Below are 18,042 nucleotides of genomic sequence, written 5' to 3' on the forward strand. Positions count from 1 at the left end.
CATTTATTAACTGGACCCTGTACAACGCACGTTCAGCCACGGCAAATGGTAACGGAATTACACCACAAAGCTTTACATTGCACAGGGGAGCGGGGCATGGATGCCCACTCTCTATTAACTGAACCCTTAGCAGCAACTATCCGTCAGAACCTCCACATCACAGGAATCTATACATCCCATAAGGTCAGTTTATATGCTGATGATATTTTACTGTTTTTACACAAAAAAAATCATCCTCACAATAAGTAGTAAAACTCATTTATTTGTACTCTAAAACTGTTGATTATTGAATCTGTGCACAAATATAACATCACATATTTAAGCATCAAAGTTTGGACTCAACCTTACCCCACTGTTAAAAATAGCGCTGGGTAAATGTTTCTGTTTATCATTAGCAGAAAAGCAATAATTAAATGGTAATCCCAACACAGTCTACTCGCACCTGGTTTAATTCTTTATGTTAAATTGTTACTAGACCCTGTTGGAAGAATAAAACACCTAGGATTAAACTGGCTACTTTACCAAAACCTAACACCCCCCCCCATCAAACAGGAACAATGTTTTAAAGCAATAACAGGTTCTACTAAAACGTACACAATCTTAAGTTCACCTTTTACAGTTTCTAATTTCACTCCAATCAGGAATAACCATGATGTTATAAGCAAGAAAAAAAAAAACTAAAATTTTAAACGCATCCTTCACTCCAATAGACTGGCATCATTTTCCAATCTGGTCAGTTTCTGGAATATCTACGAATGAAATCACTAATTGAAGCTAAAATCACCTTTATATCAATAAACCTAGACCTTCCTCCGGCAGAAACAGATCTAATGAATATATCTTCCACAAAAAAAGAAGAAAAAAAAATGCAACTCTCCCACCAATAAAGTAGGAAAATGATCCTTCCATCGCTCCTGAAGCCAGATTCTGGATTCAGATCTGTAAAGATATTTATTCAAAGACTAAAAATGTTGACTTGCTAACCTTCCAGTACAGAACTCTCCATAGAACCATAAATTAAAAATGTTTATATGGGATTTGCATCAGAAATCCATGTTGCTCCTGACACGCATATTAACACCACCTGGAACTGCACAGCTATTAAACCTTTTTGGGAAGAAGTCACTGAAACATTGTCTGGTTTCTTGGCCCGCCTCATCCCTTCATCTCCCTCTCTCCCTCTCCCTGTTACCAGATCTATCACAATTGAATCTGGATACAACTAAGAACAAACTTCTCATATCATCAAGAAAACGATCATCAGCTGATAATGAAGGAATATTATACATTTATCTCTGTGAAAAATCTTATTTTAACACATCTTTAGAGAAACCATCTGGTCAAATTTCACTTGTTTTTTTTTTACTTAATACCTTTAACTGTACTGATATATTGATAAATATATTGGTTGTGGGACATGTACTGGTGCCTTGTGCCACGGTTTCAAAATGCAGATGTGTCTCACTGGGAAAGGTTCCTGCCAAATCCTGTAAGAAACCATTCATGTATAATGTTATAATTCATGTAGATTCTTGCCATTGACCCGGTCTTTGTACGTTTTGACCGTATAGAAACATAATTCTCGTCAGTTGTGTGAAATAAGACCTGGAAACAGGCAATGTGGCATAGAATTGTCAAATTGGTTTAATTCACCGTACGAATTGTTACACATTACTTTTGTAATACTGTATTTGACCCGGTCTTTGTAAGTTTTGACCGTATAGAAACGTAATTCTTGCCATTGTAAGAAGGAGATGTACCTGCTGTACTCTACTGCCCTTACTTTTTAACAACTTGTGCTTTTTATTATTTGACCTCTTTTCTTATTATTTTATTTGTTATTTACTGTTTAATTGTGTCTTGCCGCTTTTAATGTTAATGTAAAGCACTTTGAATTACCTTGTGTTGAATTGTGCTATGCAAATAAACTTGCTTTGCCTATAAGCAGAAAACACCTGGAATTCTGTGGAAATGTTCACCCACTAGTTGTCATGGACGGGATGCTAAAGCAGCATAAACCCAGACAGGCTGTCCTCCACCCTGAGCTTTCCCTTCAGAAACACAGAAGACGGTTGTGACACTAACGATGGCTGGAAGTCAGAAACGTGTCCTGGATCTCGCTCGCAGTTTTCCCGCCAGATCCAAATCCAAATACGCCTCCATCGCTTCCTCCCTGGACAGACCTGATGGTTGACAGACAGGAGGACGGAATTTCAGCTCCTTCAACATTCAGCCACGACGATAAACCTTCACAGGATTTTATTTTATTTCTTTCTTTCTTCAAGGCCTTCACCTTTCTTGGCAGTCCATGTCACCCATTTAATCTTTTTCCGGATATTCAGCCTGCCGGGAAATTCTGCCGATGGAAAGTTGGTCATAAATCAGTGGCGTTTGCGTGGGGGAGTTAGAAAAGCACATATCTACTATACTAATTTGCTCTTGTGGCTGGCTACCTGGTAACCACGCGTCCCGCCCTTAATACGTCATAAAGGAACCGCTAAAACAACCATTAGTCGGCTGCATTTATGACTTGACCCCAAAGAAATTCTAACAAAAGGTTTTTCAGTGGATTATTGTAGTATTAGGTGTACTTAATGACATCCTAAAAGTCTACCAAAATCTGACCACCAGAAAGGTGTATTTTTCAAGATGGCGACCAAGGGGGCCAAGAAATCCCAGGTGAATAGGGTAAAATTTTTAACAAACAGATATCACAGACATCATGAAATTTCCCCAGTTAATTACTTACATGAAGACAAAAAAAAATTGCATTGGAAGTTTTTTGAAATTGTATGTGTAACTATGCAAATTAGGCGTATCTCATTGAATATGCGCCAATTCGCATAAAATAACCATTACTCCTTATTCTTTAACAGAGACAAGCATTTTTGGTGCCAAACCCCATGTTTTTTGATAAAAGCATCTAATTAGAATATTTAAATTATAGTGACATTATTAGCCATGCACATTTAACATTTAATAAAACGGTTATGAACATATCTATATTAAATGTACAATTTCCAGTTTCACTTCTATTTCTAATCGTGTATTCAGGAGCTTTCTTTATACCTGTAGTCTAAAAAATCCATTGACTACTACAGTGTGGTACTGTGAAATTAGTCAAAACAGGGCCGCCACGTGAAGGCTCAGTACCGCTAACCCCTATAGTTTTTTTTTTTTTTTTTTTTTTTTGTATTTTTACGTTTTTTTTTCATTGTTTTTTGTATTTTTATCTTTTTTTTTCATTGTTTTTATGTTTTTAAGTTCGCTGCAGTTGTTTCTTGTTTATCTTGTATGTTTTTTTATTTTTGTTTTGTTTTTTCCTTTCACAGTTCGTCGTCACACCCCTCCTCCCATAAAGGTTGATTCTGTAGATTCACAGTTTTCAACTTGACATGGTCCACAAGCAGGCATGCATGGTAGTCCATATGCTCTGCAACTGCACCGTTGTGTTCGGCAGGCGGTTTTGCAATTACAGTGGACCATCTGCAGATCTACATAATGCAAAGAGTGACAGCCGCACGTGTTTGCAGCAAAACAGCTATTCATGTTAGCACTTTGGGGCAACTTTAAATCTAAATAAGTAGCTATTCTAAAGCTAAAATGTCTGAAAACACCCCATTCACTCTAATGGGCCAGTTTAACTTCCTACACTGTAAAAACTGACTTCTAAGTAAGAAAAAAAAAACTTTATTCAAGAAAATTATCTTCGATTATTTGGCTAGTTTTAATAATTCTAGTCAAGAAAAACTTTTTCTATCCCATGGAAAAAGGTAATTGTGCTTAAATAAAGACTATTTTGACTGGATTTATAGAATATAATGCTTATTTCTACAAACACTGTTTTTACAGTGTATGTGAACAAAAAGTCCATAAGAAGGACCCTTCCAGCTGTCTCAATATAAATCTGTATAAATCAAATATTGAAGATGTAACGGCACTTAAAGTGTATTTATTGTGAACACGGCAGATCTTTAAGTAGTCAGAAGGGAAATTGCTCCATAAAATGACTTTAATGCTTTAAAGAAACACAAAACTTCCCTGAAAAGCAGCTGCTATGAACAAATCCCTAAAAAACGTGACATTTGGACTTAATCTACTAAAGCATGTTACAAATACTTCATTTATAGTGCAGAAAAAACGTTCCCATCTTATGAAAATCAGGGCATGACCCCTTCAAAAGGTATTAACACACACGTTGTACCGCTTTAACCAGAAGAATCACAGATGACCTTCATAAAATAAGGCTTTGATTTTGAAAAATGACTTGTCCAAAAGCATTTTCCCTCCTCCACCTCTGCAGAAATTCTGATTAAACATTTCTAATTGGGTCCAGACTCACCTGTGATATTGTCACCGACTGGGACTTGCTTATATAAAGCATATAAAGTACACAGATCTCCCACTTCTAGTTCTTTTCTCATGGCCGTCACCACCTCTGCAGATCTCTCAAAGGACTCCTAGCAGGATGAAGGAAAACATTCTCCAGTTTACTGTTTCACATCACTGCAGCTTCAACAACCTCGTCACAGTCAACAGCAGAAATAATTCAAGCACCATAAAAGTCAAGGGATTGTACTTACAGCCATGGCTGCAGTGGGGAGCAAACAGATGTTGGCGCAGCTGAACTGACTCCGGCTGTAAATGAAGCTGCCAAACTTGTCCTGTAATTTTCTTGTCGGGGCCGAGACGCCCGGGGAGCCAGAGAGGGAGGGGATTGGTTTGTTTTGTTTCAAGCCAGCACAGGAGTCAGGGGAGACTTTTATCAGACTGTTTCGGGCTATACGCTGACAATTTAAGTGTTCTTCATGATCTCACATCTTCACTGTCAGAAACAGGATGAAAAGAAATGAAAACCACTTATGTAACAGGAACTGGGCTTATGGCAATTCACAAGTGCGCCACAAGGTGGCAGCACTCACACACTTAACGAGGCTCATCTTCTCTTCTCTCCTCAGAAAACCCCATCTCTCTTTTTATTTATATAATAAAACTCAATGAGCTTCACATTTGCAGACATTTGAGACACAATTAGAGCATAATGATGAGAAAGTGTGTTCAAAAACAGACTTTATTCAATTTTCTTCACTTTTTTTTTTACAGAAAATCATCACAATCTTGATAAAAATACAAATATCTTACAAAGAATCATCAAGTTAAATGAAGTCAGGTCCGCACTAATGATCTTGGGCGTGTGCACGAATGTGCGGGTCGACCCGCAGCAGCAGCAGAGCGGCAGACTTCCACCCGGAACCGGCGTGAGTGACAGCTGGTGAGGAGCCGCACTGAAGTTATGGATGAGGCGCAGGTCAGATCAGGGTTTTTATTTTTAATGAAGGAAAGGTGGCGAGAAAGGTCCGGGGAGCCGGGGCTAAACGCTTCAAACTGTGCAGCTTCAGGACTAAAACTAAAGCACACATGTGGGTTCCTCTTTTTCTGTCAGATTTATACTTCAGCGTGCACGAGAAGTTAAAATATTAACCATCTGGAAGTTGAAACTGCACAAGACGGATTTCCACTCCCATTTTATTTCCCTTAACTATTAATTTTCATGAAATAATAAGATGTAGAGCTCAGTTAAATCACAATATTGGCCTTGAAGTGGCCTGGACTGGAGCAACATTGCAAAAGAGGCCCCTCCCCCCAGAGGGGGTGGGCGTGGTCAGGGAGCTGACTCCGCCCCCTGAAACAGGCTGCAGAGAGCAATGTTTCATCGACTCTCTCTGCTATTTTCATTACAGCACTCAGTTTATATTTATTATTTAGACTTCAAGAAACAGTCAGTTATTATATATAAGTTGTAAATAACGTCTCCTTTAACTGAGTATTTCAGTTTTGCTGTTTGATGGTAAAACTACCGTATTGGCCCGAATATATGACGACCCCTGATTATAATACAATCTCCTCTTTTTCAAGACTCAAGTTTGAAAAAAGACTTTTTGAACACCAAATTCAATTTTTATACAGAAAATAATTACAGTACATCTGAAACAAATGATTATAACAATATATTGGAGAGAAAAAACACGTTATTTTGCCTCATTCAACCTGCCGATCTCCAACCCACTTTTCTCCAGATTGTTGCTACGTTTCTCCATTTCCTGTTATCTCTTCTCTTATTTTCTTCTCTTTTCTTTCTTACCGCTATTTTTATTTTTCTTCTTCGTGACAGGGGTTCGCTTTGGCCTGGGGAGTTAAGTTCAGCATTGTGAATGGGTATAATGTCTAGACCCCGAATGTAAGACGAGCCCCAGTTTTTCATATTATTTTTATTTCAATGCACAAAACTGTCTTATAGCCGGGCCAATACGATAAACCTTCACGCCTCTTTCCGTCTTAAATATGACACCACAACGCCTGTTTTCTAGGCAGTCAGATGAGACATGACTGACTGAATGATTCAAGTATCCCAGTGTCTAGTTAGTGTGTGGACTGAACTAAATCTGCTGCAAAAGCTTAAGGTGCAAACAAATAATTTAAAAATCAACAGATCAGGAGGCAGACTCGCAGCCGGGAAGAAAACCTCACCGATGCAGCGATGACGTGATTCGGTTTTGTTCGAGCAGCTCTGGAAGCTACGGAAGTAAAGTATTAGGGCCATGCAGGAGAAAGAATATTTGAGAGGGGAAGATTTTTTTTTTCGGGCACTTTGAGAAAAAAGTCGAAATGTCGAGATGAATGTTGAAATACAATTTCGAGAATAAATTCGAAATTTCGTGAATAAAGTAAAAATTTCGCTTTTTTTCTAAAAGTGCATAATGTAAAAAAAATCTTCCTCCTCTAAAATATTATTTTTATTTTTCTCCTGCCTGGCCCTAATACTTTTCCGTAGGAAGCTAATACTTTCCAGTTTTTTTTAATACTGTACAGCTTTGGGTAAGTTCAGCTCTGAACGCCTCAGCAGGCCAGAGTCCTCGCCGCGGTCCGGTAGCGGATAAATATTCCACATTTTCACCTTTCGCCCCGGGGGTTCACCTGCACCGCTAAAACCGGCGTTCCTCACACATTGCTGATGTCCTCCGCTCCGTTGGCGGCGCCCGGCAGCGTGAAGCGGATGTGGCGGCTGCGCTCCCAGCCACGGCGGATCAGCCAGAGGCGGCCGGACACGCAGGGCGCCAGCAGGGCCAGGCGGCCCAGCAGGACCAGGATGGGGAGCACCAGCACCAGCATGAACGTGGGGGGCAGGTACAGGGTGTAGTTGGACGGGTTGAAGGCGCGGTCCCACCCGAAAATCAGCGTGTGGACGGTGGCCATGAACAAGGCGCAGTAGCCGAGCGACGACTGGAAGAAAGAATAAAGAACATTTTAAAGTCACTTGAGCTCAAGTGCCAGGGCCGGGGATCGATTCAAATGTCAAGTATCGATTCGAGTCCAGTTCTTAAGATTCAGAATCGATTATCAAGATTTGATTCGATTCCGATATTGATTTGGGTTAGTGTTATTAAAACAGTTTTTTGAGCTGTTGCATGAATTATATGATTGTAGTTATGCAACATATTAATACTAGTATTATATTGAGATTAAACAACAAGTATTGCAGCTAATGATGCTGTAAGGACCAATCAGCTCCCAGAATGCTGATAGAACTGCTTTCAGAAACATCATGTGGGTCAGAATTACCAAACAGATCCAGGGCAGCAAACAGAGACGTATGAAATCGGTTTTATTTTTTCCCACATTCCGGTTTTATTTTTTTTCATTTTGGGTCTTTTTCGGGTTTTTAAATTTTGAGAATATGGTTTTTAGCATTTTATGCAAATGTAACCCCAAGACAGTATATAAATTAATGAAATATAGAAAATGTATGCAATTATGACTGAAAACTTTAATGTTTTCATACGATTAAACCTATTTAAAGGCAAAAAAATCGTGTCCACCAAAACATTAATTTTTTGGGGCATAAACACAAAAATACCAAAAGTTGTAATGTAATGATGGAAAAAAAATTTAAAAAATCGAATTTTAGGAATTAAAATGAGAATCGATTTAGAATCGGAAAATAATTTTTTTCAACACAGGCCTACCGACTGCACCCACGAGGAACTCAATGACCTCCCCATGGTCGACTCACGTGGAGGTTTAAGGGATTTAAACACAAAGTCAAAGTGCAGACAATAACAGACTTCCTATCGTTTACATATTAACCGATTTATCAAGATCAATTTCCTTGGAGGACGAGTGGGCGTGTTAGTGATAGACAACAGCTGTGTTTTCACCTCCTGGGTTCAACAAGGGGACGAAAAAATAAAACTTCTTTTTATCTTTAATACTTCCTCAGTCTGAGATTGCAGCGATACTTTGAGATAAGCTACTTCCTGTGGCGTTGATCTGGTCATGTGATCGACATATTTTGTATTTAGTGCGGCACTTTTCCACTAGAACTTACTCAGCCTGACGCGACTTGCCTCCACTCGGTTTGGCGTCTTTCCACTAAGGGTCTAACGTGCCGAGTATATACTTTTTCTTTTTCAAAGAACATTGTTGTTTTTTTAAATGAATTTGGATTATATCTAAAATCTTTACTAATAACTGAAACAAAAGCACAAAAAAATGTATGAAGTGTTAAAACATTTTCCCACTGATTTAGAAGACTGATATCCTTACTTACCCCTTGTATGATGGACTTTGTTGTATTATTTTACTTAAATATCATGTATTTAATTTATTTATTATCGTTTGTACCTTATTTTCATAATATATTACTGTATAATTGTCATGGGACATTCAATCTCTATACACTTTATTCTCATGTTTACATACAGTGTCCAATCTACTGTTCCCTTTATCAACCTCGTTTCGATTACAAATGTATTTGTATGAAATTTATATTTGCCATGTTTGTTTTATAATGAACCTATGACACGAATAAAAAAAAGTTTTTAAAAAATACATGTTTTCTAAGAATGGCAGCACAAAAATCTGTTCCGTGGTCAAATTCCAAGGTGGAGAACCCCCCCCCCCCCCCTACGAGACCCCTGAAACCGTCAGCTTTGAAAGCGGCTCAGAGAACTTGAAATGTAGGATTCTTTACTGTATCCCTGCGACCAAAACACGTCAGACGTGTCATCCAGGCCTTGGGAAATGTTAGAGACGGGCATAACATGTCTCTTTCATTCCTGCACACCATAGAACGAAAAAAAGAAGAAGCTCCAGGTCCTTGGCAGAAGCCGAACCCGTGCAAGTTACTCAGAAAGTGATGATTTGATGCAACGTAGCAGGATTTAGCGCGGCGCTTGGAGTGAACGCTTCTCCAGAGAAAGAAAAAGAGGAAGATGCGTCGTTCTGTGTGTGACTGTTGACTAAAAACACACACCAACCCGTCCCGGCAGCCTTGGAGGGCAGAGACTAGCCGTCTGTCGCGCCGGCTGTCGGGCACATGACTAATCTCACGGCCAATGGATTACTGGGAGATGAAAGGGGGAAAGAGCCGCGGAGGCAGAATAAGAGTCCTGGAAAGCTGGAGACGGCGAGGGGGCGGGGGGGGCCGTGGGGGGGTCAGAGGGGAAGATGACGAAGCGTCCTGACTCACGAGACTCGGGTTCAGCTGTGAGTCTGGGACGGCTGCAGGACTGGAAACAGCGTTTAGACACGGATCCGTCCGCCACGTCTCCTCGCATCAGCGTCACGGGCTGACGGAGGCGCCGCGGACGCATGTGGGGGGGGGTGGGCGAGGCGGCGTACCTGTACGAAGGTGAACTCCCTCCAGTTGACGGTGTTGGCCACCGAGGGCAGCGAGGTGACGGCCAGCAGGGCCAGAAGGCCCAGAGCCATGATGCCCGCGGAGACGTACAGCTCCATCCTCCACACCTCCTCATCGTCCCACGTCTCCGCCACCCCGGCCTTCACCTGCACACACGCCAATAAAGTTTGTCAACGAAAATTAGGACTATATATCATCGTCATTGACCTTTATCACCTGAGGAAAATGAGATGAGACGCAACGAAAATGCTGGTCATGTGATGATAATTAAATATATAATGAAATAGTAGAGGAATAAAAACGAGACTAAAATGTAGATAAAAAAATAAAAACTCTGCTAAAATGTGTCTTCATTTTGGTTGACCTAAACAAGACAAAATGTTCTACCAAAGATCCCTAATCTCCATGTTTCCAGTAGTTTCCTCTGGTTTAGTTCTGCTGGGTGACGTTAGTCCTCAATCCCAGTCGCTGCAGCGGGGAATCAGATCCAGAAGATGCAGCTGCAGAGTTAGAGGCTGATGCCGTTAACGCAGAGCTCTAGGTTCACGTCAATTAAAAACAAAGTTACATAGAGAAACACGGGGATCTGCTCTGGGGCTGGGAGAAGAAGAAAAAAAGAGACCATCTTTGGATACACTTTCCTACATGGACGTGGAAAAGAAAACCCAATGTGTCGTCAAAAAAGAAAAAGACGGGGAGAAATGCGGAAAAATAAATATGTTGTAAACTCAAATTAGAGTCTTCTGTATCTGGAATGAATGTATTCTTGAGTCTATAAAGTAACAATAATATAATAATAAGATAACCTTGTTTGAATTGTAAAACGGGTTTGGCTAAATACAATCTTTGACTAAAACTAGACTAAAATGGACAATTCTGACTAAAATAAGACTAAAATGCTCAGACTTTTAGTCGACTGAAACTTGACACGACTAAAAGGAGAAAGAACGTGACAAAAACTAATAAAAACTAAAATGATAGCTTGACCCAAAGACTAGACTAAAACTAGAAACAGGCTGACAGAAACACGCTGAGACGTCCCAGGGTGCACCGGTGCTGCCTGAATGTGTCGTCGAAAAAAGAAAAAGATGGGAGGAAATACAGAAAAATAAATATGTTGTAAACTCAAATCAGAGTCTTCTGTATCTGGAATGAATGTATTCTTGAGTCTATAAAGTAAGTAACAATAATATAATAATAAGATAACCTTGTTTGAATTGTAAAACGGGTTTGGCTAAATACAATCTTTGACTAAAACTAGACTAAAATGGACAATTCTGACTAAAAACAGCCTAAAATGCTCTGACTTTTAGTCGACTGAAACTTGACACGACTAAAAAGGAGAATGAACGTGACTAAAACTAATAAAAACTAAAATGATAGCTGGACCCAAAGACTAGAATAAAACAAGAAACAGGCTGACAGAAACACGCTCAGACGTCCCAGGGTGCACCAGTGCTGCCTCTGACCTGTTTGTACGCCATGTTGACGATCTTGTAGCGCGCCGACTTCCTCATGGGGAGGCACAGGCTGTAGACGGCGTGCAGCGCCGCGCACAGGAAGCTGCAGAGCCCGAACTGCTTCCTGGCGGCGAGCCAGCGGTCCAGCCAGCCGGGGAAGCGGCTGTACTTGGTGCCCCAGCGCAGCTGCAGGAAGGCGGCCAGCAGGCCGGGCAGGTAAACCAGCGCCAGCATCACCAGAGAGACGCAGGGCAGCGTCACGTTCACCGTCTCGATGGGCATCTTGTAGAAGTAGCTCTTCCCGTGGGTGACGTACGGCTGCAGGATGTCCCGGAAGAAGTTGTACAGGTAGAAGAAGACGAAGAGGCAGAGCGTGCAGAGGACGGGGATGTGCCAGGAGGGGAAGAGGTAGAGGGGGAGGTTCTCGATCTCCAGGGAGGAGGAGAGGAGACCCATGTCCACGGGGATGAAGCCCATCCGGCAGCAGATCTGCTTCACTAGGCTTTTGGCCTTCTGACTGTCGCTGCAGAGAAACACCTGCAGCAGAGAAGACGGAGGAGTTACAGACGTAAACCATCGCTGCAGCTCTGTGAACCGTAAAAAGTAGAGATGCACGATCAGGGTTTTGAGGGACGGTCACTGATCACCGAAAACAGTATCTGCCGATCACAGCGTGAAATTCATAAATTATTTCACACTCTAGAGACTCTTAGAGACGACTTAAGCCTGAATTATGGTTCTGCGTCAAACCAACGCAGAGCACAAGCTGTCACAGTGACGCCGTCGTGAACCCATCGGACTTCTCCGTCACTCCATTTCGTCGCGGTGCAGTACCCCCCGTGACCGCTAATTCGCGATCTTTTCCTGAATGGTTTATCCGACTTTTTCCGGTCACAGTGAATCAAAGAGATAAGGACAACTATTGTTTAAAAAAAAAAAAAAAAAAAAAAATCACACATACACAAAGAAAAGAGCGCTGAAAGTTCACGACTGCTTCAAACCGGAAACCAGAAATGCGTTGCTACCAAGCGAACCAATCACTGCCCTCTCGGTTTGCGCGTGGTCTGCGTCGCCTCGACGCGTAGTTACAATTTTCGGGAGGTACGCTTCAGTAATGGCGTGTAGTCTGCGTCGACGCAAACCACACGCCGTAGGCACGGCGTCGTTTTGACGCAGAACCATAACTCAAGCTTTAGACTTGTGTAGTTTACTAGCTTCAGCTTTCTTGTGGCAGTAATTATGTGCACAACACAACATGTGCACCAACACACACAACAGCAGACATGTCACTCTCTTAGAGTTGATAAAAGTTGTAAACTATAAACCTTAGTTTTCCTGAGGAAAAAGGAATTCAATCTCAAAATAAAATGATGAATTATTAAGGTTTGCTAAAGCTTTAGCGATAGCATCCGCCGTGTGGGATCCGGGAAAATCTTGTGAGTGAAGCACAATTCTTCAAGCTGACTGACACGATTGTCGTCCTGCTTAAGGCTTTGGATGTGTATATAGTTTGGTAAAACTCCGGCGGACATTCATCAGTGAAATAATTATGACTCTGCAGCCCGTACCGCGGATCATAGCAGCTAACGACGTGTTTAAACCTGATATGTTATGATGTAGTTCTTTATTTTTCTTGCTGCTGCTGCTGTCGTTTATAGGTCTCTGTTACATTCAGCTAAGTTAGCGGCGTTGCTGCACGCTGCTTTTTTCTTTCCCTGCCTTAGCAGCAGCCAACTTTGAAAACTTAATATACTCCTTCTTGTGAGAAACTTTCAATTCAATTCAAGCATCTATTACAACAGAAGTTGTCTCTAGGATCTTTCCAGAGACCAGAACATGACCCCCGATCAATTATTACATTAACATAACATAAACAATGGCAGGTAAAAACTCCCCTAGTGGGAGTTTCAAATGTCTTATCAGCTTTGTTGTGTTGAAATTCTTTCATAACATTCCTCCTCGGGGTATAAACGTCATTGAATCGGACGCTTTGAACTATTATTTTGAGAACTCCGATCAAAACAGATAGGGGTATTATCGGCCAATACCGATCAGTTGGCGATCGATCGGTGCATCTCTGGTAAAAACGCGTCGTACCCGCCTGCTCCCGTCTCCAGGTCCCGTCTGCAGCGTCCAGGCCGATATGGTGTTGAAACCTTTGACCACGATGCTCTCCGGGAAGAGGTCGGCCAGCACGGCGGCGTTGGACGGCCCGTCCCGGTTGACGCACAAACCGTTGCTCACGTCCACCAGCATCTTCCCGGCCAGCGCCGGCTTCAGCGGCACCAGCGTGGAGTGGTGCTCGGGGAACACGGCCACGAAGATCACGTCCGCCTGACCGGCGGCTTCCGCCTGGGACGTTACCTGGAGGAAGGAAGGAAGATCCCTGAATACTGCACCTCAGTCGTTACCATGCCAACGACAGCTAAAAATAGGCCTGTCTTGAAAAAAAAGATTCTAAATCGATTCTCATATTAATTCCTAAAAATCGATTTGGATGTCTAAAGATCGATTTTTTTTTCATCATTACATTTTTACCCGGTGAACTTTAATCCCAGTAGTCACGTCATTTAATTCACTCATCAGTGGTGTGAAACTATCAAACTATGAACATGGCGTCGAAGAGTAGCTGCAGCGTTAACACAGCGCTGGTTTTGAAAACTGCTGAACTAAATGAACTTACCGGTATATATATATTTCAGCTTAAATTTCTAAATGTTATATTAGTTCAATGAAGTTCATATTATCTATATTTACTATAGCTTATAGCATAGGTTTCTCTGTTATCGGACACAGTTTGTCATGGCACTCCTGAAAAATGCCGTGTGTCTGGTGACAGAATAAATTAGACAAGCTAAAATGATTTGTTTACTGCATGAGCTGTTGCAATTTTTTCTTTTTTTGCACTTTAAATGGATATGGAAAGGCCTATTTGAGTTATTTATTTCTTAGTTATTTCACAATATTTATCGTGAAATTATTATCTCACTAGTTATTTTACAGTCATATAATTCAGGCAACAGCTCAAAAGAACAGTTTTAATAACACTAAAGCCGGGCATACACTGTGCGATTATCGGCTCGTTTTGAGACAATTTTCCAGTCGTGCGACTATTTTTTGGATCGGGACGGATTTTGACCCAATCGTTGGTCGTGCCTCGTGCAGTATACGTGGGGTAACGACGAGAGATTAACACCTCACGATCGCAAGAAAATCGAGCGTGTTTGAAATCCTGGTCACTCCTCGTGAAGGAATCGCACAGTTGAAGCAGCTACAACCCGATTTGCCTCATCCTTTCGCAGAGAGCATGCGCAATCTCTGATGTCAAAAACTATTATTTTTAGTTTAAGTGTTGCAAATTCACATTACAAATCATGTTTTAATAGCAGAAAAAAAGACTGCATTTCCACGTACGGTGCGGGTCGCCGCGCAGCCTACGCCGTAGGCTCTGTGTTGTAACGCGGAACCATAAATCAGCCTTTAGTGTGCGCTCTGTGTGCTGTTCTGAACACTTCCCTCCGCCGAGACACAACATTTGCGGTATGCGTTCATTTTTGCGTCTAAAAATGATGCGCAGTGCCCACCCAATCAGAAACAGTACAGATATTTGGGTTTTTTTTTATATATATAAAAAAATAAAGGATCCCCATAAACTTTGATCGGGTGGGCAGGACGCACGTTTGGGTGGACACAGCCCACTCCTGCCCCAAAACTGGCCTCGAGTTCCAGTACACAGAAGTCCGATGCCAGGATTATGATCGTATAGTGTGAGCAGACGGGTCGCATCAGAGCATCGGGTCGTACAGTGTGAGACTCGTGGGCTGCGAACTTTTGAACTCAGCGATCTAGTCGTGCAGTGTGAGATGGGGCAGTCTCATACGATTTAAAATATCGCACAGTGTATGCCCAGCTTAACCCAAATCAATATCGGATCGGATCGAATCAAATGGTGATGATAATCGATTCTGAATCTTAAGAATCGGAATCGATTCTTGACATTTGAATCGATACCCAGCCCTAGCTAAAAACCTTTAAACTCTCTCAAGTGGATGCACTTACATAATTCATTGCCTCAGTTTAGAGGACTGCAGTCACTGCTAACATCTCATGACACTCTGGCTGACTCATCTTTAACATCGATTCAGGATAACAACAACACCTATTATCCCCGTCAGGAAAGTTATTATCTCCAGGAGAAAAGAAACTAAAACACCAATTACATCAGGAGTCTTGGTTTGGGTGTGTGTGTGTGTGTGTGTGTGTGTGTGTGTGTGTGTGTGTGTGTGTGTGTGTGTGTGTGTTACCTCAGCGTCCTCGGGGAACAGAGCCACAGATCTCTTGGGCGTGCGACTCCCCACCACCACCTGGTAGCCGGAGGCCACCAGCCTGCGGGCCAGCGAGCGGGAGAAGTCGCCCGTTCCCAGGATGCCGATCACTGGATCCCAGGGATCTGACACGGGGACATCCGGGTGGCCAAAGTTCCCCCCGTTGCCTCTCTCGCGGATTAACGGGCTTGCCATGGGATCAGGCATGGCGCTCCTGAAAAAACTAAACATTAGAAAAAGGATCATACATACATGAATACATACACACATACACAAATATATATATTAGGGCTGGGCGATTTTGGACAAAAATAAAATCCAGATTTTTTTTCCTGTAAACCCGATTTTCGATTTAGATTTCGATTTTTTGGGTAAAACTACAAAAGACAATGGAATAAATTGTTTCAAATATTTTATCTTTATTTTGAAAGAAAAATAAACAAATTTCCTATTGGGAATGAAGTGCAACCGAAAGATACTGTAAATCCTCCTTGAGTTTAGTAAAGTGACAACATTAACAATCTTCTTGACCAAACAAAGTAAAAAATCGATTTTCCGATTTTCCTTTTTTTAACATCGTCTTGATTAATAAATCCGATTTAGATTTAAAATCAATTAATCGCACAGCCCTAATATATATATATATATATATATATATATATATATATATATATATATATATATATATATATATATATATATATATCTATATATGTTATATATTAAATTGATTATATATTAAAATGCAAAAAAAAGGATCATTACTTAAATACAGATTATAAAACACTCATTTATTCCAAACTGTTCATTAAAATATGCTACCACAGAGGAAACTGTAGTCTGGACTCTAACTACTTGCCATTTGATCTAATATTGAAGCTAAAACAAAGGTATAAAGTAAAACCACACTTAAGCTGCCAGTGGGTTTTTATATCATCTATTAGGCTATTTTAGGAACAGCTCATTCCCATTTTCTGTGTCTCAACTGCGTCCTAGATCTGTTACTGCGCTGTCAAAGCAGTTTTATTCTAATTACAATAAAAATAGATATCACAAAACTTTAAATACGCTGGAAATATAATTGTAAATTTAAGCCAAGCTACTTAAAGGGTGAATACCATTATATATACGTTACACACACTTTACCAAAGTCATGGAAATACAGGTTTCATCTCCTGAGCAGCACATTTAACACCTTATTATTGTGCGATCAGGCATTTAAAAATCGAAATAATTCACATCAAGGAGCTTTTCTGAGCAGACAGCCACATGCCGATTGTTAAAAACGCCTCGAAATACTTCGAAACTACCACAGTTGGGGTTGTATGATATGTCAAAGATTATCAGCAAGGAGATAAACGCTTAAACTGCTAGAAGTCAACACAGAGTTTCGTGTGCAGACTCGCAGCCACCTTGCTTGCTGCCCTTGGCTGAACTCGAGGAAAGTTTACACGCGTTTCAACTTACTCCCCTCGCTACGAAAGTGAACATAAGACAACATTCAGATAATATTCAGACTTACAATAGTCACGCCGGGTTCTCGTTGTACTTACAGCGGGGGTTTTACTGGTTACTGGCAGCGGTTTCCTCCAGCTTTCAGGCACACGGGTGATTTCTTCCTGATAAGATGACGCGGCCCTGGAGGCCACGCCCCCTCGAGGCCACGCCCCCACGTGTGAGGGCAAGATAAACCCGAGTCCAGCACGAGACGGGGCTTTTTCATGAATAAACTACTCTTAAGCAGAGGTGCTAAAAGTATTCACATTCATTACTCACGTAGAAGTATATATACTAGAGTTTAAAAATACTCCTGTAGAAGTTGAAGTATCAACTCAAGTTTTTTACTCAAGTAAAAGTATAAAAATACTGGTTTCAAAAATAAAAAAAAGTAAAAGTAATGTAAGGGGGAAAAAAGCCATTAAGGACCAAAGCCTTTGAAGATGAATGCATAGTATAATGCAAATATATTAAAGAACCATATATGTGTACTATTGAGCATTAACATGTGTTTCAGAGAGCAGCAGATATGATGACTAGTTGCCTATAAGTATTGTAATGGTGCAAAAAGTCAAACTTCAGAGGCATGTTATCATTTATCCTAACCTTTATTGGAATGTACATCCAAGTTTAGTTGCAGGAATCTGAGGGCAACGGATGTAAGAACAAAACTGGACAAGAACATCTGGAACAACCACAACCAAATTCACTCTATCCGGATGGCGCAATTTAACTGGATAGTTTTTTTTAAAGGCCGAAATGAAATAGAGTAACGAGGCTGTTTTTAATATGTAAGGAGTAAAAAGTACAGATAATTGCGAGAAAATGTAAGGAGTAAAAGTAAAAAGTCGTCTGAAAAATAATTACTCCAGTGAAGTATAGATAACCAAAATTTCTACTTAAGTAAGGTAACAAAGTATTTGTACTTCGTTACTTGACACCTCTGCTCTTAAGACAAATAAGATAACGTAAAATACAAATATCAGAATTAAATGAAAATAAAAAGTCTAATATCAACGTATTTAATAACATTGTAAACGAGAAAAAACAGGAAAACTAA

At 40.8% G+C, this 18,042-nt stretch overlaps 1 protein-coding gene across 3 annotated transcripts; it reads right to left on the reverse strand.

The window, feature by feature from the left end:
- Positions 1-6,856: 6,856 nt before the first annotated feature.
- On the reverse strand, positions 6,857-17,111 carry steap3 (STEAP family member 3, metalloreductase). Of its 3 annotated transcripts, none has more exons than XM_061715753.1 (6): positions 17,039-17,111; positions 15,465-15,708; positions 13,258-13,524; positions 11,170-11,697; positions 9,682-9,846; positions 6,857-7,281 (listed from the first exon to the last, which is right to left on the reverse strand). In XM_061715753.1, the coding sequence occupies exons 2-6, from the start codon at positions 15,690-15,692 to the stop codon at positions 7,000-7,002; spliced, it is 1,470 nt and encodes a 489-aa protein (XP_061571737.1). In that variant the 5' UTR covers positions 15,693-15,708; positions 17,039-17,111; the 3' UTR covers positions 6,857-6,999. The 3 variants fall into 3 exon arrangements, with proteins under 3 accessions (XP_061571737.1, XP_061571739.1, XP_061571740.1); XM_061715755.1 differs by having other exon boundaries at positions 15,465-15,699; positions 17,008-17,053; XM_061715756.1 differs by lacking the exon at positions 17,039-17,111 and adding an exon at positions 17,008-17,036.
- Between the last annotated feature and the right edge of the window lie 931 nt (positions 17,112-18,042).

The sequence above is a fragment of the Cololabis saira genome, chromosome 24, assembly GCF_033807715.1.
Source record: "Cololabis saira isolate AMF1-May2022 chromosome 24, fColSai1.1, whole genome shotgun sequence".
Taxonomy (NCBI): domain Eukaryota; kingdom Metazoa; phylum Chordata; class Actinopteri; order Beloniformes; family Belonidae; genus Cololabis; species Cololabis saira.